The sequence below is a fragment of the Opisthorchis viverrini genome (assembly GCF_000715545.1).
Source record: "Opisthorchis viverrini unplaced genomic scaffold opera_v5_178, whole genome shotgun sequence".
Lineage (NCBI taxonomy): Eukaryota > Metazoa > Platyhelminthes > Trematoda > Opisthorchiida > Opisthorchiidae > Opisthorchis > Opisthorchis viverrini.
In genome coordinates this window covers 194,940-217,341 of record NW_008751835.1, presented here as the reverse complement: position 1 = coordinate 217,341, position 22,402 = coordinate 194,940, and the positions used below count along the sequence as shown (strand labels likewise).

The window sequence follows — 22,402 nt, the reverse complement described above, 5'->3', positions numbered from 1 at the left end:
TTCCTTCGGCTTGATTCTACTCGAAATCAATTGATCAGTCTTGTTTCGCCGATAAACCGACCAGCAAGGCTACCTGAATGTGAACGACGTCAATTATTAATCACTTGCTGAGTAACCAGTGAATCAATGAAGCGATAAATCAGTGGCATCAGGTGATATAATCTGTGTACCGTTTAGAATACAAACAGATGGACCAGCATGATTTGACTGCTGGTAAGGATTTGGAATTCCTCATTTGATGTTGCTCGGGTATTAGCAGACAAGCCGTGCACCATTTGGCACGTAATATGAAAAGTTCAAAGGCAAAACACGGCGCGGTGCACGAGACGCCAATGGTTGTGTGGAGTCACACATGTGGACAAGAATATCAGCGCAGTGACTCACTTTGAAATATACTTTAAAAAGGAATGATGATGATGATTCAGCCCTTACCAGGTGTATCTACCAGACTGGTAATCATGAGTAGTGCTCAGTATCGTTCTGAACTCAAAATCACCCTGTTTGCGACCTTCAGTTTTGAGGCTTTAGCTTGAAGGAAGAGAAATGCTGGCGCATGGGAATGAACGACCCAAGTTCGCATCAATTTCCACGGAAGAAAGCATTAGGTCTTTTTGCCAGCCCAAATGATTTTTGGTTTAAATGGCCAAAAGAACTAACGAGTGGAGTAAATTTGGATTATAAAAGACACATATGACTAGGTGATTAGCACGCCGAAGTTTGGCAGCCTCCCAGACTGGAAAGTGATGAAAGTATTACAGCTGAGTCTAGTTCGTATGTATGGGACTGTGTATCACAACTTGCATCAAAATGGTGGTCTCCTTAATCACTGATGAGAACAGATTTCCTATTCATAAACCATGAAGGGCAAGATAAATGACCGGAAAATGGATTCACACACGCGTGTGGGCAAACTTCCGACCCCAGTCATAGCGAACATCAAACTGAGTCTACGCCGCAAAGCTCAGTCAAACTGGAAACAAGCTGGTAACACGTGTGTCCCTGCAATCAAGGCATTTTGGTACATATCGTGAACCCAACGTTTCACACTGTCTATGCTCTCATTTTTTGTTGGGAGTTTACCATAAGACTGATTTACAATTGAGGGTATTCGCTTCACCCTTGGAGGATTACAACGAAGGAACTATCCAAAATATCACCACTACGCTTGAAAGACACTCAAACAATGATGGAGTTGGAAGATTCCTTTCGAATCTAGGTGTAAAACTAAAGTCGAATAAGTAAATCCCGGGAAAAGCGGACTTCATTATCAAGAAAATAGTTCCAGCTGCTTAGTCAAGTTTTTAAAAAATCCTCTTCAACAGCTGGTTGAAATCCAATGAAAGGTGCATACTACATGCAGGTGTACGTGTACGTATGTAGATATATATGAATAACCTGGTCAGCAGCTACTATCTGTTGTTGTGGGTCTTTGGACTTTGAGCATACTGATGACTCTGGTGTCAGTACTTCTGCGTCAGTTCCCTAAACTTCCTTCAGAAAACGATGGTAAGTTGTTTCGGGAGTTTCCGCTTAGCAAGCTACCCAAGTGACCAACGATGTCATCCCTGGGAGGACGAAGCCGGGGGACAAATCTTTGGAAAACGGAACCAACTTATATCGGTTCCAAGAAGGTACTTTTAGTAAATGAGTATACAGGTGACTCACAGGGCCTTCATTTCAAGTTACATGCATCCGGATGTTGTTTCCATTCCAAAAGATTGGGACTGCACCAGAGATATTGAAACCATCCCGATTATCTAGCTTGTCATGCAGGCCTGCGACGCATTGCGAACCAATTTTTTTCACGTCTGCTTCAACAGCTATGTATATGTGATGAAAAATGCTATACGATACTATGCTATGTTATGCTATACTGTACTATACTATACCATACTGTACTATAGTATACTATATTATACTATAATACTATAACGTAATATCTTTGTCGCCGTGTTAAACACTCCAGCTTGGAAGGTTGAAGGCAGTGCGTAAAGATTTATGGGTGATTTACGGTACCTTGAGGAGAACACTTCACCTATAAGCCCAGCTTTCATGATAAATTTGTAAGGCCCAGTCTACCGTTCCGTTAGTAAACAGAACGACATCCCCGATCTAACACCTTGGTGAGATTTCATTTAAATTGAAACCAATTTCGCCTAGAAGTCTGTTAAATGCGTCTGTTTGCAAACCATTCAGTTTGGTCAGCTCTAAACGGAGGAGTGTCTCCAGTGTTATTCAAACGCAGTTCCTTTTTATGGTTTTTCTAATTATATGTTGTGGTGAATACGTTTGACTTCCCACCGTTCTAGAGGAAGACCATAGCACTGTATAGGCAAAACGTCCATTGTGGAATTGATGGGTTCTTCCCGAAGTTCTGAAATGAGTGTGGTCAGTGACGGACGACCTGTTCTAAAAGATTCTACATGTCGTTGTGCAATGCCCGATAAATGTGGTTAATTGAACAACCTCAAGTTCCAATCAAACCCATGTTCTACCTGAACCCAAATTTGAAAGAGGATCATCGTGAATGAGAGTTTCTTCAGGATCAGTTCAGCTGTGTGATATTGCTCATCACTTGAAAAAAATTGTCCCATTTCGTTTAGTACGAGTCAGTGCATGGTAAACGCAAAGACTATCCTACGAGGTTTCTGTTAGAAGCAGAAACTTGTGATAGTGTATTCAAATTTTTCCGTAACCAAGCTGATTTACCGTTCTTTTGCGCTCGAAATGTTTAGCCACGCTGTATATGTCCATCCTCATCTTCAAAATTACGTGGCTTATTCTTTGTTTACCTCGTGCCCAACCTCACAAACTCGCAAAAGTAACTCAGGTTTAGAGTAAACCGCCTTCATTAAGATTTCTGGGGGAAAAGTGAAGGGTTTCCCATCTTAAAGACAGCTGGGCTTCCATCCCCTGGAGACATTCTTGGAGTCGTTGTAGCCAGGAGATTCATGTGACAAATTAAATACTTTGCTCCAAAAATACATGCGTTTTATCGGTAAGCCCTGAAAGTAAAGTTTCGGTCACTTTTAGAAATCTTGAATAGAAAAACGGGGATACGATATCCTAGGAAATCAACAAATTTCCTTTTCACGACTTTGTCCCCTATTTTTGAGCATAATTAGTACAAATGCACTTGCTGCCAGTCAACATCTGGTTATATAGATACAAGACCTCTGAGAACGTACAACCATGGACGTGAATTTGGCTTACCCCATGGGTGTCTCTTGTTAAGAATTTTGCCACACTCCTTACAATGCATTCGGATATGCACCACGATTCCTTCCAGTTCCACGTGCTTTAAAGAATCAATTCAATGCTTAAAACATTTAACAGACCAGCTTTAGTTTTCTATGCATATGGGAAGAGAGGTTTTGGAATGCAAACCACATGGTTGTCTACGGCAACTCATCTCGAAATAGGGCCTCCTTGTTTGGTTAGTAGGTACTTGGAATGGATTATGCTTTCCTTTGAATGGCACCATTTTCTTGGTAGAACAAATTTTGTTTCTTTTTTTGGTGTCCAGCTTTTACTCTTGTCGCTTATGATATGGCACAGAATTTTCGGTAACCTTCGAAAATTTGCTGGTTTAACAGGGATATTCTAATTAACTGATAAAGCACAACTTTATGACCCAAAATTCCGAGCGTGAAGAACCGTGAAATTTCTCAATGTCGAAAGTAGGACAATCCGCAAATCCTAGCACGGAAAAGGAGAGAAGCGCAAAAGCCGTTCCCTGAAAATCTCTTACCCGTCTTTGGGCTCGATTATGAAGACTTTGGAGATTCATAATCAATAAATGATCATAGCTTGCAACCGACTTGTGCGATCTAACACGTTTGTCTTCCAGCTGGTGTCCCGCACACGTCAAATTTCAGGTGTCGACATTTTTATGTTTTCCAACAGGACGGAACGACGCCACTGCATTTGGCTGCTGCAGTTGGGGACTTTGTTGCCTCGGATCTCCTGCTACGATATGGCGCGTCCACAAAAGCGGTGGATCAGGTCGGTTTATTTTTTATTTGGGTTTTGGGTTTTTGGAACACCGTCATAATGGAACTGGAAACACATTATTTGATGAATTGATTTGGACTCGTATTTTGTCGAGATCGTTGATGTCAGCCAATCCTCGATTCCAAAAATGGCTTTCGTAAACCTGAGGATTGAATATTACGGGAGCATTATTCGACCGAACCATCTGACTGCTGTGCCCCGGCTGGATCAATGGCTCTGTACCAGACAGGTGTGATGGGACGCGTTAGAACTTGTTAAACAGATTCAAAATATTACAAAGAATTGCACAGAACCTCCGTAATTACAGTCGTTGTTGATAAAGTTCATGTTTACTCACACGTACTCAAGCCCAGTCCTTCCAAGACACTGCATCTGAGAAAGGGTGTGCCCTCACGAGAAAGATATGAACACCGATGTACTGGATTAATGGCACAACGTTGTTTACGGATATTAAAAAAAACTGAGGAATGTTTCGCTCCACCCAGTGCAAAAGCGTCAAACAGTATTTCCACATTCCTAAAGAACGCTGACTCAGCATTACAAGTGAAAAGTTAAGAAACTATGCCACTGCTTGTCATCAAGTCAATTCGTGACGGATTTTTAGCATTCTTAAGCGAGAAAGAAATCTAGGGTTCCGCCCTTTTTGAATGATTATAGCAGGCACAAGAGGATGCCGAATTATGTGATGGTAAACCAAATGGCAGTGGTTGATTCTTTCCCGAAGGCATTTTGGTAACTACACGAATTCGACTACTCGTAAGGTTATTGATGATGGTATGTTGATAGCCTTTGATCGCTTCCATGGCTTTTGGTGCTGATCATGTAGGTGCGGTCCCCAAGATTCCCTCAACCTTAAGATCTGCTGGAATCCGCATTACCAGAAATTCGGCAACTTCACTAATTTGCTTAGCTGTATGGCTTTCACGGGAGACTCACCTGGGTCCTAGCTGATACCATGGTTTCTTTTAGTATTGAGCCACCTCATATTTCATTTCGTAGGCAGTGAAAATATCGCACTACAATATATAGAAGTGACACATCACTCTTGAGTCTGGCAAAACCCCGTGGACAGCGCGCGACCGGTTTCGCCCTTCTTGAAGTCGTCGAGAAGGTGCATTGCTCGGGCCTACCTCAAATATTAGTTTTCTTGAACTCAGATAGCAAAATACACACATATGTACACTTGTTTTGTTTGAATGCGGACTTAAGTGAAAACGAGCTGGATCTCTCGTTTTTGCGCATGCTACTTGAAAATCGCCTCAAGTTTTATTTGGGGCGATATTCGATATGCGGCAGTAAATGTTCTGGACGCAAGCACAATTCATAATTTTACTGGGGTCTCTTCTACAGCTCACGGTCGGTTTTGCCTTTGCGATGAGCCTCGAGGTAGACAAAACCAATCGTGAGCTGTCGATTATCTTCCAGTAAATTTATGGCAAATATACTACGAAATCTCGAACACCGTATTCAGTAAAACATACGGTGGTCTATTCATTTGAATAACACAATGAATGAGAGATCCCAGGGGGTTGGGGTACAGTTATCTCTACTTGCAAACCTAGTGTGGAACGTAACACGTGTGGGCATGTTTGGTGTAGGGTGACGGAACGAATCCTTTGTGAAGGCCCCTTCGACAAGCTAAACAAATCCCGAAGGAGTGATATCAGTAGACTAAATGGTCCAGTAACTCGCGGCGGCATTTGACCACGAAAGATACAAATGACCTGTAAGATTATTCGGGAAATTCAGGTGCACGTGTCCTATGTGAGCGGAACGAAGAGCTTTGAAAATGGTGTATGTATGGAGTCCAAGTTTGTACAGTCGGACTGCAACAGTACCAGCTGACTTCTGACAAGTCTAGTGTCCTGGCTTGAGACGCGATTAATCCATCGAAATGCATGCGATTGACCATTAGCTAGTGGATTGGACTACGTGAGCCTGAACGGCGTTATGCCGATCTACTGTTAATAGCACGCGAGAACAAAGGGGTAGCAGCCGCGGCACAAGCACCATACACTTTTTGAAGTAAACTTTGCTGACATCCATGGTCTCGGCTTCTTGAACGAAAAAAATGTGCTATGCTGCACGTGGTCCATGGCGTGTGACTGTTGTTCGGTTCCACATCACGCTATTCTGAATAGGCCGAGTTTATCAAAGGAAGCCACATTGACTGTAAAGTCTGGTGCCGTGTGTTACATGTAAGGCTTCAGACATGCGCTCAAGTGTTGGCGACGTCTGCAGTATACGTTTATAGTTGTAATTGGCATGCAGTGCACAGCTGACCAGATGAAGTCAACTCTGACAGTTCCGGCAAACTTACTTTAAAGAGCGTACGTTAGGTTTCCTAGCACTGGAGTGTTTGAAGACGTTGCATGCAATCTGTCTTGACTGAAATGGCTAAGACAAATTCGTATACAACCATTGTCCACATTGTACCAACGTATTAATTACATGATCAGAATCATGAATCAGCCAGTTATCGGACCACGGTTGTCCTACATCAATCTACCTGCTGGCAGGATGTCTGAAACACTGCATGTTCACCATTGGGTTCATGCATTTCAGTATGTGTAGAAAACTCAAAGTATTGTGATAAAACCATGTCTGTTAGCTGTCTTCAACCAAGAAATTTTACAAACCGCTCAATCTTATATTCGATAGGGAAGTCCTGAGATTTTATGAAACAACTGAGTCTCCTCTGTTGAACGCTACTTTGATGCTCCGCACATAATACCAAATCAATTTTTTTTAATTTTTTTATGCTTAGGAGTCACTGAGTCTGTCATAGTAGAAGGGACAAAGGGAAAATGACCTGGCAAATTTGGTGCTCGTTCGAATATGACCACTTAGAAGGCAGTTCAAACGAGAGTGATGTGAATATGAACAGTACATATCCCGCGAACCCCACAACAGAAACGAAAAAAAGGGAATATGCGCCCGTTTGCAAAGTGATGTGGTTTCAAATAGAACCTAAGGTTGACGGAAACTCGGGGAGTGATTAGCCCCAACAAGGGCGAAACCGATCGTGGGCTGTCGAGGAGTTTTCAGCAAGTTTATGAGTAGTAACTACAGAAATGAAAAAGAAGTTGTCCAGCAGGTTTCAGGCGTTTGTGACGCCACCTGATTGGGAAGTCCTGACACGCGGATCAATCTGTTGTCACAACTAGGTAAATTACTGAGTCGTCATCTAATCAAATCTCTCAAGCGAGAACACTTTCACCTAGTCAGATGTGAGAATTCAGATGCGTCCAACCTGTGTTGGTGGAGTGGCGGTAGCATGCTCGCCTCGCCCGTCAAATATCCGGAGTTCAAACCCCAGAACGGCCATTGAATATGCACTGATGATGAGGTCTAATAAGAGCAAAACTCGAGTCTAGTGCTTACGCCCCCTTTGATGTGAACTCACCCTAATAAATACGTCAGGAGGACGACTGTCCAAACGAAAGTGATGTGAATATGAACGGAGCAGGATTTTGTAAAGAGGTTTTTAATTTACTGCGTACCTAGGGTTTACATGAATAAGCTGGTGAGATTTGAACTGTAAAAGTACGAAGCTAGTGAAGATTGGCTTCGCGGGACAAAAGCTGATTGGATGCCATAACGCCTACGTGACTAGTTGGTGTGTGTATGTATGCAAGATTGTGTCATTATATGGTTTCTTGACAGTCCGTAATGTCTTCCAGAGGAGCACCACAGCCAAAACCTATGACTGGTCCATGTGAGTGGCTACTTTAAGTCCCAAATCTGTTACACCAATTTGGATTACGGAGGAAGAGAGAACGCTTGGTCAGGATCACGAAAGTAATGACGCAAACCTCGAGGTGGATGCTAACTCAGCTTTGAAAAAGTCGGAAGTTATACACGTTGAGAAAGAAACGGAGCGACAAACAGTTCCAAAAACTGGATGTTCCTGGAGAAAAGATGAGACAGGGCAGTTCCACAGCATGTATTATCAACTTGATGTTGGTTCCTGAATAAGAAAGCTCATACCGTCCGATTGAACATACAGTAAAAGCGATAGAAGAAGCAAGCCGCGATGAACAGTTCTCGCCTTAGTGACGCTAGAATAAAGCAAGAAGTGCTTTGTTCATACGAAGAGAAAATTGTCGAGAGGTTTTCAGTCATCGAACGGGTACAAATGTTTTGCCTCGTTTCACGACGAATGGGGAACACCCAATAAAAAAGGCCAAGAATGATGAACGATGAGGGATGATGTGGGGAGATATGATAGATTCCGTGAAAATCCCGATCAGACGTCGAGTTGTAGACGAAGATGTGTATATGAAAAGACTTGGAGAGTTTGAGAGTTAATGAGCTCCACAAACCACAGCCGAGGATGATGGCAAGGTCAGTTTTAAAGTAGAATGGTTTATGTCCGGTCGTCGTACAATCAGAATGAAGCTGACGGCTAAGATAAGCAGGACGAAGAGAAATGTACAGCGCCGTCGTCTGCAGAGGTGTGAATTGGGAAGACAAGACAAGGGGGAAGAATTGCATAGGAAACGGAACAGATCCTTCAGGGATTCCGGTTGATTTGAGAGAGGTTGAGAGATGATGATAACCATGAAACCGTTACGCAAAATAACTTCAATACAGGTAAACAAGGCTGGATGCGGCTCGGTAATAAGGACTTTACCCATTGGGTCTGCACGCCAAACCCAGTCATATACGTCTGGCCCGTAATTGCGGTGAAATCCTCAGTGAGTAGTGGATTGGTAGTGTGACAAGGTAAAACAGTGCGTCAGTGTGCAGGGCAGCAGATCGATATGCATGACTTTGTCTGCATTAGAACCTGAACCGCCAACATGATCATGAGCAGTCCTAAAGTGTATTTCACTTTGTTTTCTGTTACCTCAGGGACGTTGTGGCGATTCACCCATTGAGAAACGTGAAGCTCAACTTATTTCCGTAATGTTTGTGGACACGCATTTCTGAGTGGTGGTCGTGCAGTAATGACACCGTTGTGCACAACCCGTAAGAATCGTTTTGTTCGACAGAGTTTTACATGCGTATTTGATTAAAGGGGTTGATTACAGCTAGGCACCCCCTCTGAACTGCCCAAGGTAGTTCAGATTGTAAACATCCAGCCTGAATGTTACTACACCATTAAAGAATTTCAATCAACTGCGTGATATTTTTCCCCACCAAGTTTAACAACAAATTCTCACAAAATGACAAGTCTAGATTTGAACAGAATGATCACACCCATTGCAAGGATGCACGAGCAATCGGGTACCAAATGAGTTATGCCAACACGCCGTCAAATGGCTGAGAGACCAGAGAAGTATTACTGGATTGCACACATCTCCTCTATGCCTAATTGGTATACTTATATATCCAACGCCTCCCAAGTTCAGAATTGAAAGTGGGCTACAAGAATATAAGCTAGCTTGGCTGCGTTTCCTACGCTAATTGGCAGAAAATGAAGCTTCTTGGCATTTTTAGTCTTTCCTGGGAGTATCCTTTTTAAAGTGTATGTTCTTCCAATTCTTTCCCCTTGCACTTTATGAAACGCCCTTCCTAAGTAACCTTGCGGGATCACTGAGCTTAGTCCGTCGTGGACCGAAGAAATCACTGCATGATCGCGTACCGAGAAGAGTGTCCATATTCTGTTCATGAAATGGGATTGTACCATGCAACATACGCCATTATTTTCTTAAATGACCATTTACTAAACTCCTAACGACTGTTTCTGATAAACTTTTCTTGTGCACGGCAATTCTGTTATCACATTTCACGTCATTTATGTCGCATGTTAGTAATTTTCGGAAGTCTCCGTGTTTGTCACCTGAAAACCAGACGAGGCTAATAAAATGTGATAAATCACACCCGAGCGGTGAGTGATACGTGGTTTAGATCCTCGGGCTTTACAACGATGTCTTATAGGAGAGTTTGAAGGATCACTCGTCCTTCTCTTTTTCATCTTATTTCTGTGAAACTCACGTCAAAGTACCTGGAATTTTTTTTCAGTTCGGGCGATACCGCTTACTTATTTCTGTGAAACTCACGTCAAAGTACCTCGAATTTTTTTTCAGTTCGGGCGAATACCGCTTCATCACGCCGCTACGACAGATATATGTATTGCTGTACAGCTCTGTGCAGTGGATGCTTCTGGACTGTCTGTACGCGATTGGGTAAGTCAATGGCATCCTCGAACAAAAACGGGATTTTGAATTTCTTTTGTAGACTTCCTAAGACTTGAGAAGAACCTGTTACCGATCCTGTGGCTCCTGTTTTAAGAATCTTTCGATCACCATACCATAGAATCATTAAATCGAAGACGAACCGTCTTTAGTAGTTGAAATCATCATAAGCTGCAATAGTGAAGCGGGTACTAACAGACAAGTGGGCATTTTAGTTGATATTCTTGCGTTCCGGAAACATCATTCCCTTTTAAAACTTTCCGCACGCGATTTCTTAGAGTTCTTAGAGCGGTGAATCTCTGTTACTAGGAATACTTATATGGGTCTCCGTCTTGGTAGTCTCACTTGAAACGGTTGCAAGGAGAAGCTAAGTGTCTGACGCTATATAGCCCATGGGCTATCGATTCTATCGATTCTTCTATCGATTCACATAGCACATTCACTGGAGAACAAGTAGCATATTCAAAGATATCTTAACAAACCATTGTCACTGCTCTAATTACGGCAAGGACAGAAGAGTTTTGGCGGGATTAATAGGACTCACATGATTTGGCACTTGCTCATAATCATTTTTAACATGAGGTTTGCCAACCAGATCGCGAATGCAGAAAATTCAGTCATCATGCCAATGAACAGATAAACAAAAATCGATACCATTAGTCTAGTGAATTAGCCTGCAGGATGTGTAGTAGGGTGAGTCAAAACGGTCATCGACCGGTTATCAGCAAACTTAGCGCCATTTCCTTCTGGAGATTGAATGAGGCTTCAGAGATGAACTAGCTATCAATTTTTTCCATTCATAGGAGCACTAATTTACTTTGGCTACTGATTATTCTTGTCCGTAATGCAGTCTGTAGCTTCTACAACGTGTTTACGATGACGGTTCTTTGCACTTCATTAACCGATCTGAACACCCATTCCAACGTGGGATGGCAAGTACCATCCCTTTCTGCATACGTACGTGTATCCACACGTGATTTACTATCTATAAATCCACGTGCGACGGAAGAATTAGGCAGATGGTGGCTGTATTATCATAGTCTTTTTTCAACCAAACACGATTTCAGCTGCTTGGGGCAGTTGCCTGCTTTGGATCTGTCATGCGTTTTGGAGGCTGCCACAGCCTTCCCCATAAACCACTCTGAGCTGGAAGTCACTCCTCTCATAAACGTGAAGGGTATCCAAATTGAAGACGCCTGTTACAAATTGATAACAGGTATTTATAGCATAGCTGGCCTGCTATCTACAACATGAATAAACGGTTACCTAAGCGTGTGTTCACCCTTAGCTGATTACTGGAGAATATCCGAAGCTATATTTGATAAATTAGGACCTTATTAGTGCCTTAAACCTGAGAGAAAAATCGTGTACACGTCATTGCCTTATGTCACTCAATAGCCAGTCTAGACTTGTTTACAATCGATCCACTGGCACGGTCCTGTGGCGACTATTCATCGCACACGCACATGATATACGAAAATCCGGTCATTTATCTTGCGTCATTCTAGTCCACTAATTAATTACCTACAGTTAAATATGAGAGATGCCACGCAGAATAATGAACAAGGTCAGTTTTGCTGGTACAAAGGTTGCAATGTCCATTCCTACTGGGCGAACAATGCGAAATCCAAGAATGCACAAGGACATACGGGTAACCCGCCTGTAACACCCCAAACGTCATGAATGAACACGACTAGAGTTATCAGCGTAACCACAGAATTGCAGCGTCTTATTGACTTCTTGACAACATCATCATGATAAAAATTGTGTTCTCCATGAATTTTACTGTCAGGACCATCCGTCTTCCCCGTAGCGCTATTGAGAAACATTCATTCTGCAAGCAACTTCCGTGGAGGTTTGCAACCATGTGCTTTCTCAGATATACTAGTCGGTAAGAGCTCAAAGAACTTAATTCTTGCATCACTGCGTTGTAGGAATCTAAGGACCCCCTGGAAATTTCGTTTCAAAACCAATGCATGGATACCGCTCGATTTTTGGCACTTGCACAACAGAAGAGCGGGAAGAGAGGAGATCGAAAAAGCCCACGATCTGAGAGCCGCCTGCAGCAACTACGCAGAAAAGTATGTGTTGCTTGATATCTCTTGTGAAATGAAAGCACGTCTGGAGAAAAATATTTTGTCCCTGGGCGTGTGGAATACATACGATGATGAGAGTTGATATTCTTCCTTCCGTATTATTTTGCCAATAGTTGAGAAATACAAACGTATGACGTTTTCTTATAAGGAAATTCTGAGAGACCGTCGTGCGATTGTTAGGAAACAGCGCACTTTGTCAGAATAGTTCGATATTGCCTGTGCTAGTAACACTGACCCACAAAATGGAACTGGCCTATTGAACAAACTCCATCGCACCCTTTGACGTATGGTCTGTCAGTCACATTCACATGACCCGCACTTCCTCGTTAAGATTCTCAGTATTTTTGGCTCACCTTTGCTGTTTCTCTCTTTTAGTCAATCATTCATTTTGATTAAAACTGATTCTCTTCTCCCCTAGTGTATGTGAAATGCGAACACATCGTACAGTTCCGACCTACTTTTGAAATGAATGAAATGCTCAGCAACTCTAATATCCGCATGCGAGATAAGCTAGCTTTCTGATTGCTTGTGTGCGTGGTCGGCGTACTGTATTTCAATACTGTCAACTCATTCTCTCAAGCCTTTTTGCTCTGTTCCTAATGCTGTCGACAAGAGTAACTCATCGTGGACCCTCGCCTCACTACCCACCTTGGGTTCTGTTCAGTGAACTACTCAACCCTAGTGGCTCTACTGGCCAACGTACTTCTGTCTTGCTTTGCTTGAATCCCACTTTTTCACGCACACCTAAAACCCTCAGACCTTGCCTTCATGCTGTTAAAGGAGAGGGCAAATGTTGTAAACACTGCGCTCCTTCGTCGTCCCATTGGAACTGTGCTTGAAAACTGTTCCAGTGTTGTCTTCATCTTCAATCGGAATACACCTGCCTAAAATGCCAATTGAAATATCCACTTCCTCTAATATCTTTGGATTCGGTAATTGATCAAGTGGCTGTTGTTCTGTTGGCCGAGCTTGGCGGTTGATTTGCAAACATTTCGTCACCGTTCGAGGAGACATCTTCCCACCCAATAGCACACTGAAGATGTCTACTCAAATAGTGACGAAACGTTTGCAAATCTATTTCCAAGCTCGACGAACAGATCAAAAGCCGCCTGATCAATTACCAATCCCTGATTTGGCTCTTCTGGACGGGGTACTCACCCTACTCCGCTGAAAGAAGGCCGAAATAAATGCTCAGACATTTGCCCTAAATACCAGTGAAAGGAAGAAGGCCTTTGCTACGGGGTTATTTATTGGGAAATGCCAACCGCCTGGTTACAGACCGTTGACAGGCCATTAGACAGGGAAACAAAACTCTCATTTGCATCTTATTTACAAAAACTGGACATCCATTTTCTCTTGAACGCGTCCTCCTGAACTTGCCTGGATATTCAGTGACTGCTGCTCAAATCCAAGCAAATGTTACAAGGCGACTCCACGAATTCCGCAACAGAAATCCCCTTTTCAAGAGAAGCAAAGCGAAATTCCACGAACAACACATACTACTCGCGTGTCTCCCATCAGTAGTATCACCGTCACACCATCAATCATGCCAGGAACTCCGTTCAAGTCTGTTCGGCGGCTGTAAACCAGTTTTTGTCGCCCACCAGCAACATGCCATCGATCGATAACTCCCACCACCAAGAACATGTCCCTGGTCCCTTGTTTTCTTCTTCATCTGTGTGCTCAAACTTCACTTAATCACATCTCAGGTTGAAAATGCTCCAACATACTGTTCGTTCCTAAATGTGACCATTAAGCCTACCCGAATAAATAACACAAGAACTCCATTACCGCTAGTTCATCCGTATTTCTGAGGTCAATATTTGTCCTGAACCTAACACGCCCTATTGGAAAGAGCAGCATACCGAGCAACCAACAAAGTTTGTTTAGATCACATCAGCCTATCGGTGCATGCATTGACTATATTGCAGAATAGAGTCACTTGGTGAAACCAACTTTGCACTAGTTGGTATCTCAACCTTTCACATGAGAGTGACGTTGACCTATTTGCCGAGGGGAAAATTTGCTGACCCCATCCTGACTTCGCTAACCGGATTGGAAATCCTGTGACTGGTTGATTCAGGCACGTCTTGACAGTGTTCTGTCATGCATTTACGAGGGTGCATATTCCGGCCTACCGACAACGAGTCTCATGACTCTCTTTCGCTTTGATTGTGTTGGTGATAATATGCCCTTCTACATTTCTATACATCGAAATAATAATCCACATGTGGCCCATCATTGCGCTGGGCACAGACCATAAGGGTATTCATACTCGGAGATCCCGGAACGCAGCCACATCCAGTCATACGTACGGGTCTCTCTTCCTCCGTTGTTTTCCGTTAACATCTTTGGTGATTTTAAGCCAATCTAACAATCGCTCAGCTGCTCTTTCCTTCGTCAATCCGTTTCTTGCAGTTTGAGTTGTTTTCCGGATTTCAAACTACGTATATCCAGAGACTCCATAAAACTCAGTAGCCTTTTGCACGCTTCCATTGTTTAATTAGTTGGTTCGCTCAAACACTAAATACTGCTGTGATATTTTGGATGGTGTTGCTTCTTCGTACGTTGTACTCTAATGTTGCATTCGGCAAAATGCCTCGCTTCTTCCATCAGCAACCTAGAAGGACACAGGCTTTCCCCGTGTCTCAACTATACTGGAAGTAGAAGAGCTCGAGTCAACTTGACACTTCCGTCCCTTTCCACAACACTGCATTGCTCTTTTACCCTCAAGGATCTGGTTTCAGATCCTCGTTTCCGGATGGAACTGCATTTTTTGCAGAATTAAATTACACTATTGATCAGCCGCTGGAGGGCCGAACAGTTAAATGTTCATTCCACCAGCTGGGATTTCTTGGGTTCAAAACTCTTTGCAGTTTCATGAGATGCGCACTGACGATGATCTCTAATTAGGATGAAGCATCTGCGCAGTGTACTTTGGCTTTTCAGCATAAACTGGTTTCAGTCACAAGACAAAGATTTTTTGGCACATTAAAGTTTTGTTCTCTGCTGATATCCCTAACATTTTGGTCGCGTCTTGATGAGGCGGATGAAAGTTAGAGTTGTCTTATAGTTTTGCCAAAAAACGTGGGAAAGCCCATTATTTATGAAGAAAACAGCTCTGAACATATTTACGTGGTGCACATATTTTGAATGGAGTCAACTGACGTATTACATCACTCAAAGTAACTTGTTCGCGTGCGATTTTCGTGGGCTGTTCGACAAGTTGCTTCTCTTCTGGTAGTGGATTAGACTGATAAACAGAATGTTGAGAGGTAAGACGTGAACGGTTACCCTTTTTCCTCACTTCTCAAAATCTACCATATTCTATAAATTAATGTAGCGATTTGTGGTCTCTAGACCTGTAATCGTGAGTTGAGCAGTGACCTTGATGTTTCTTATCGATTGATGTCCTAAGGTGCATGTGAATAGGTGACAAGCGATGTGTCACCTGTCGTGGTCTATCGATTGCACCTTTCTGAACGTTTCTGTAACCCGAATGCTACAAAGTGGTGTGCTGTGGAAATTCGAATGACCATCAGATACAATTAGTTCAAATAAAAAATGAGTTATCCAGTGATACAAGTCATATTGTTGGTTTGATGAGTGTCACTACTAGTCACCTGGTCGCAGCTGAATTTGCGACTGAGGATGAGGCCGGAGTCTTCGATTACATCATTTTGCTAAGGTGAAGCGTAAGAGGTTCGGAGTAGGCTGATTTTGTTCGTTGTTGGTCGCATAGCTCATAAGTTCAGGGAGGCAAGGAATGTTAGGTTCTCTTTGAAGGAGAGACCGGTCAAGCGATAGGTTAGAAGTTATCTTTGTTCAAGGAACTTACTGCCAGATCCGGTTTCCAGAACTAGGTGAAGTCAGTCCAATATTGGTGACCTTCTCTTTGGGAAGTAAATTTCTTCTTCAAATTTCCGTCTAACATCCGATCCCGTCAGTCAAGTTGAAAAACTGTAGAATACTGGTCACATAAAGGTGCGTTGCGAACCTTTGATTTCAAACTACATAGTGTGCAATGACTACTTATATTGCGAGCGTGTAACACAATGTAGGTGAAACTACATTGAAACTTACAAACACAGTTCACGAGGTTGTGCCAGAACGGCGACCAGCGCAGCTCGCCTAGGTCACAAACTGGCTCAAAAGTACGGAGTACGCATCAGCTCGTGGACTCACTTGGAGATTTGCACTTTCAAGTTTTGCAAACCATATCAGAATAGCAGCTAACTAAAGTTCAAACCGTCTGTAACAAATGCATTTTACATGTCTTCTAATGGTGACTTCGATGTTAGCCACAACAATTATCACATATTCCTTCAATGTTTGCTTATCCTCGTCAGTTCTGGTGTTGCGTGACAGGCTAACACTTCGTGTTACTGAGCTGACTAACCTTACTATTCTACACAAAGTTTACGGCAGTTTACCAACCAGCATATGAGGAATTTGCCTTTGTCAGCATACCAAAGTAGAAGCAACTGAATTTGCATGTAACGACAGATTTGTTAACATCGCTTCTAACATGTTGCTGACGTAAATTGGGCGTTTAACATCAAAAAGCATTCATAATTTTCACGCGCTTCCTTACGTAATCGCTATCATCGATATTTCAGTGCAGAAAATCATGGCTAGGGGAATTATGGAGGCGTTAAACGTTTGACGTGACAACCGTTAGCCTGCATGAAAATCAGAGAAGTAACGAGGTGAATAAGCTTCTTTTGTGGTAATGTTAAGCAAAAAGCAGAGACTTCACCAAAGTTACATATTTTCTGATGATATTAACTGACGTTTGTTTGGTTTGGATGTGAGCGTGATGTGTCGCACGTGTCGTTATTCCATAGTGAAAAATGTTGACTCACATATTGATGTGCAGTGAAAAAGCGATATAATTCCACGATTCCATCTGAATAAGTTCAACGCAACACGAGCATTCAAGTGGCAGAAATATGCTTATGTCTGGAAATTACGAAGTTGAATGACAAAGATGTGTTTTGGTCAGATTTAAAAGAGACCATCCACACCCGGTAAACAGTTGAGCGATTAGAGAATATCTGTGAGAAGCTACGACCATCTGTGGAAACCGGATTTCAGTCGCGTTTTCATCGTAATAGGGGGAGAGGAGCACGTGCTTGACTGTGTTCATGTGATTGTCATAGAACCAGATGAAGGGCAATCTCTGATGTCAGCGATGCTTTATAATGAACGATGATGACGCTATTTGGAACCGGCGCAAATTCACTTTTCATAAGTTTTGAATAAGTGGACGGAACTAGATAAAATGTCGTGTGGTCAACACATCTTCAGTGGAAGGCTGCTTTTGACATATGTGGAAGAACCGAAACTAACTCACTCCGCCACGCTGCGAATGACTTCAGCGGCTGTCGCAATTTTCACATCAACACAAGGTATCAATTCTAAACTTCAAATACGTCGAAGTCTATATAGTTTACCAGGCACGAAAAATGCAATCGACCTTCCAAACTCCTGTTCCATCTGAAGACTCTCCAAAGAGAGCGATAAGACGGTGACAAATGGTATCTACGAAGACATTGTGTTCGGGTTTTTCGGCGCAAATGAATGAGCATTCTGTTCATGGTTCATCTCAGGTTGCATCTCTTTTCACATAAAAAACACTTTATCTAGAGAGTTGAATGACTTTACGGAACAACCCAACTATTAGCAACCTGCCCCGTGAAAATAATCTTCATATGCGATGTACTCACCGACTGCTCTGCCCGAAACGCAACCATTTTGTTCGCAGTTGGCGTGCGGTGTGACTGTATCATCATTCGATATTTAGACAAAAGAATGAGGAAGTCTGAAGGCGCCAGACGCACATTTCACGCAAATCATTCGTTATTAAAACAGGAGTGAAAGAATCCCTTTGTTGTATTTATTGCCTCAGTACTTTCGATTCCGCTGGATGTCTCCGAAATAAAGTCGCCATTTTGATTGGAATGGAACTCTGACTAAAGTCATACCGCTATACTTTGCCATATCCTATAGAATGCTTTCACTGATGTTGGAAGAAAAAAATCAAGTTAGTGGCCTGAAAATATCGTTTCTGCCAAACCAAAATATATAAATAAATAAATAAACAATACAGTCCATTTACACATCAACTGATTTAGTTGTCCACACCAAAGCTTGAGATTGAAAGCTTTTGGATGGAATAAAAAGCTGACACTGAAATAATTTGAAACCGCCCTCAAATTATAAATGGGAAGCTTCCACACTGCATTCTTAAGTCCAGCTTACTTCCTCAAACATTTTCACTCGGTCATAACAACCCTCTTTGGTGTTTTTTCTCCGGAAGTTAGTAACCATAATATATAATTCGTTTCCAGTTTCGGTTACATTCTAACATGAGTGAACGTTCTGTCGACTGCATCGTCAAGATTGAAAACAACGCAGTATTCATTTAGTTTTTACCTGTTTTGTATCGACTTTAGCCTGTTCATGTAAAGGAGAGTTCACTTTGGATACCGTACAATCTGAAAGCGCCCCGCTGCATCAAAATTCAACCGAAAACTGCGTAAGCCTTCAAAATTTGTGATTGTTCTGTTACACACTTCACTATTTTTCATATTTATTAATTATGCTTGTTCCACAGAAGAAACAGTTGCGCGACCACACTTTGTGTAGTAAAACATCATCTACGACAATGTCACCTCACATTTAATTTGGGTCGCATCTTGTACCTTGAAAAAAACAGTTCTGCCACTGTGAAGTCCTCATGAACCTAGCAAAATCCCTCCGGAACCTTCTTGAGTAAAGTGAAATGAAGCATATTGAAGTAATCTGAAAGTTCTAATGATCTGAATCCAATCTTTTATTGTCGTGAAGCAACTTTGATCGCATCGACAGGGTACCTAGGTAAAACGCGAGGTTTCGTTTCACTGAGGGACAAAGTATAGTAAAGCTGGTAACGCTAGGCCTAGGAAATTTGTCGGTGACAGATGTTCACCGTGCCCTTAGGTGGGCTGTAGGCCTATGCTCGGATGCACCATTATTCTGCATTAGGTGACCAAATTTAAGGGTTCACAAATACTGAAATTCGTGGTCATGATAACGGAAGATAGCACTATTTTGATGCAAATCCTCATCGAACAACGGAATCGTCGGAGTTGTCAAAACCGACAGGATACAGCTCCGTAGTCAGTATGCTGTCGAAAGTAAATCCTAAGTTGTTTGGCTTACATACAACAGTTGAAAACGTTTCAAAGCTGGTGACCCACCATCCTAACCGTATATGGACTGATGGGCTGCTTCCTGGTCGGCAAGGTGGTAGGCTTTTTGCGCTAGTTCGTTTTAGAATTTTCTTTCCCTGTTTTCGCATCATCGTAACCGGTCTCTTTCCACCCGACCTATTCGAAGTTTATGTGATCCACAAATCTTAGACTACCGAACGGGGCTTTTAGTTGTAATGGAGAAACATCTCCCCTCGTTTCTTTCGCTGGGAAACAAATAACCATTGGGCTATCTGAAACCGTGAATAATCACGCAGAAGACCATACATTGGAAGATTGTCCAAACTTCGAAATATCAAAGTAGTGGGTGTGCAGACAATTGAAAAGCTCGTCAGTTTGCGGTTTCTACACAGTAACCCAAAATAATAAGAAAGTCCAGACGTGTTGATAACCGGTCGACATTTACCCACGCTCCGTTTTCTCACCGATTCAACAAGTGCACTCATTTGCATATCAGTTTGGTTTACAAGAGAGATTCAATTGAATCTCCCGTTTATGATAATCTTCAACTGAATGTGCGGCACAAAGGTCGACCCATGTTTCAGTTGGTACGATATTCGACACATCGTAGTATACTTTTAAAGAGTTATCAGCAACCTTGTGAATAGTGTCCTTCCACCACACGTCGGGCGCAACAGACGCTACATCTTTTATCCTTTAGTGGTATACAGTTTGGACAGCGGCGTAGTTGGTTGCGCTAATCTGCCTTCTGTTCGTCTGTACACGAGTGACTTGCCATTGACGGCGTCGTGAGATAGATTTTCGTGGGCCTGGAAATGTCTTCGATGCGTAGAACTCCAGCGGCGTCAAAGATCATCCAGTTTCATGCAGCAAGAATGTAACCCCCAGTCTATTGCAAAAAGCTCAACGAAGGCGATTAAGAATCGCAGGAGCCACACCTTACAATCCACGGCTAATTAGAACCAAGCGCTGTTTGAGAATACTCACAAGGTTGCTTAAAACTCCTCACAAATAACTGATTCGTCAAACTGAAACACGAGGCGGCCTTTGTGCAACACATTCAGTTGTAGAATATCATAAACGAGAGATTCAGTTGAGGCTCTCGTGAAAACCAGTGATTTGCAAATCAATTGCCAAGCTCACAGATCAATCGAACAGATCAATAGCCACCTGATCAATGGCCAACTTTTGAATGAATTTATTGCAGCGCTATTCACTTCATCGCAAAAAAGCGGACCAATTTTGAGATCTAAGCTTCCTTTTTGGAAAAGTTTGGTAGCAATCGGTGAATTTATTGCTATCCAAATTCTCCGAAAACAATGACTGCTCGATCGGTTGCAAGGGTTTTTCACCTGAGAGATCTAAACTCTTCTGTATATCCTATAAAGAAATCAAGGTTGTCAAGATAGTTTGGGTGTGCTCAACTGTTAAACTTTTTAGTGGCATACATTTTAACTACATTGGGGCGGGGCAACGGAGCATGTTAGACCTCCATAAGAGGAAGCAAGACTGTGGTCCCCAGTGAATTTTCGTTTTGATCACATTCATTTGGTAGAATTAACGGCTCCTCCCCTGGCCAACGCAATGACCTCTCTCTTCCTCATTTAGTTCCCGTTGAACATAATAATTATACGAGCTATGGTGGTCGTTGGCTTGTTCGCTGAGCTGGGCAGTTTGATTGCAAACGTTTCATCACCAATCGAGGTGACATCATCAGTGCGTTATTGTCGAGCGTAGGAGTGCGTAGCGGTGGGTTGATGGTTGTGTCCAGCTCAGCGAACAAGCCAACGACCACCATCTACGCTACCTGAGCTACCAACATTTTCCTCTATACGAGCTATTTGGGAGGTTACACGAGATTCTGGAAAAACAATCTGTGAAGTCGATTGCTAGATTGATCACGCCTTACCGAATTCAACCTAAGCTGTTTTTCGATTTGTGTACGCGCATGTGTTTCGTTCATCAGATGTAAGTTTGTACATTTTATGCTGAAGTGGCTACATAAGAAAGCACCCAATGTTGAAAAAAACATTAAAAATTAGTCACCACGGCACTATTTAGTATGCGGTCTATCGTCGACAATAATAAGTAATTAAGAACCAGATATGAAATGTTTATGTGAATCAGCTGGTCGTATAACAGGTCACTGATAGATCACCTGTGTCACCTTAGCTGCTGACCTCTGCTTAGAGCCATACTATCCGCGTACGTTGTCATTTTTAATGTCAATGCCACCTGACCTGTTTTGTCCGCACAAACCAAGCTGATCGTAAACTTCAAGTGGACGTCTAATCAATCATAGTCTATTCAAAGAGACCATTCTTACTCTTAGCCGCCAAAAGTATTTCTCAGTTGGCTGTTCACTTCAAAATCAGATGATACTGGAAAACAATAAACAGATGAAAACGACGCAGGATCTCTGGAGCAGGAAGGAATCCAGTTGAAAACGGCCAAACATTGGTCCAAAATGCAATCAGCAGGCCGCTATGATCAACCGATGGGATGATAAACGGTAGAAATAACCTCTCGAACGCAATGTTCTCCAAAAGAATTAAATTCGAAATCTAAAATTGTTAGGCTGGGTTTATGAGTGAGCAAACTGTAAAATCCTCTTCGTGGAGTCAAATCGATCGTTCTAAACCACTGGCCAATTAAAAGCTTCGGACAAACTGCAAGACACATTCGGATGAATGGCACCAAGCCTCAATTTAACTGTTAGTACTCTTGTTATTATTACTATCTAACCTATTTATAATTAAAAGTGTGGAATACGTAAACACACCAATAAGTTAATACACCAAATGGGTTGAGAGACCCAGAATGCAAAATCTCCTTTACCTTCCTTTTAAGGAATGGAAAAATTTAAATTCAAGTTATCCTGAAGTTTAACCTCAGAAATCTTGCAATGTTTGGAATTGAGCCCGAATACACT

The 22,402-nt window shown here is 42.4% G+C and overlaps 1 protein-coding gene across 1 annotated transcript in view; it reads left to right on the top strand.

The window, feature by feature from the left end:
* The window catches only part of T265_14336 (hypothetical protein), a gene marked incomplete at both ends in the record, with an annotated part of 129,402 nt that overhangs the window by 21,892 nt on the left and 85,108 nt on the right, over positions 1-22,402 (top strand). The window contains 4 exons of the mRNA XM_009173199.1: positions 3,907-4,005; positions 10,050-10,148; positions 12,092-12,238; positions 18,712-18,794. Coding sequence (XP_009171463.1) covers positions 3,907-4,005; positions 10,050-10,148; positions 12,092-12,238; positions 18,712-18,794 — 428 coding nt within the window. The remainder of the gene's footprint in view (positions 1-3,906; positions 4,006-10,049; positions 10,149-12,091; positions 12,239-18,711; positions 18,795-22,402) is intronic.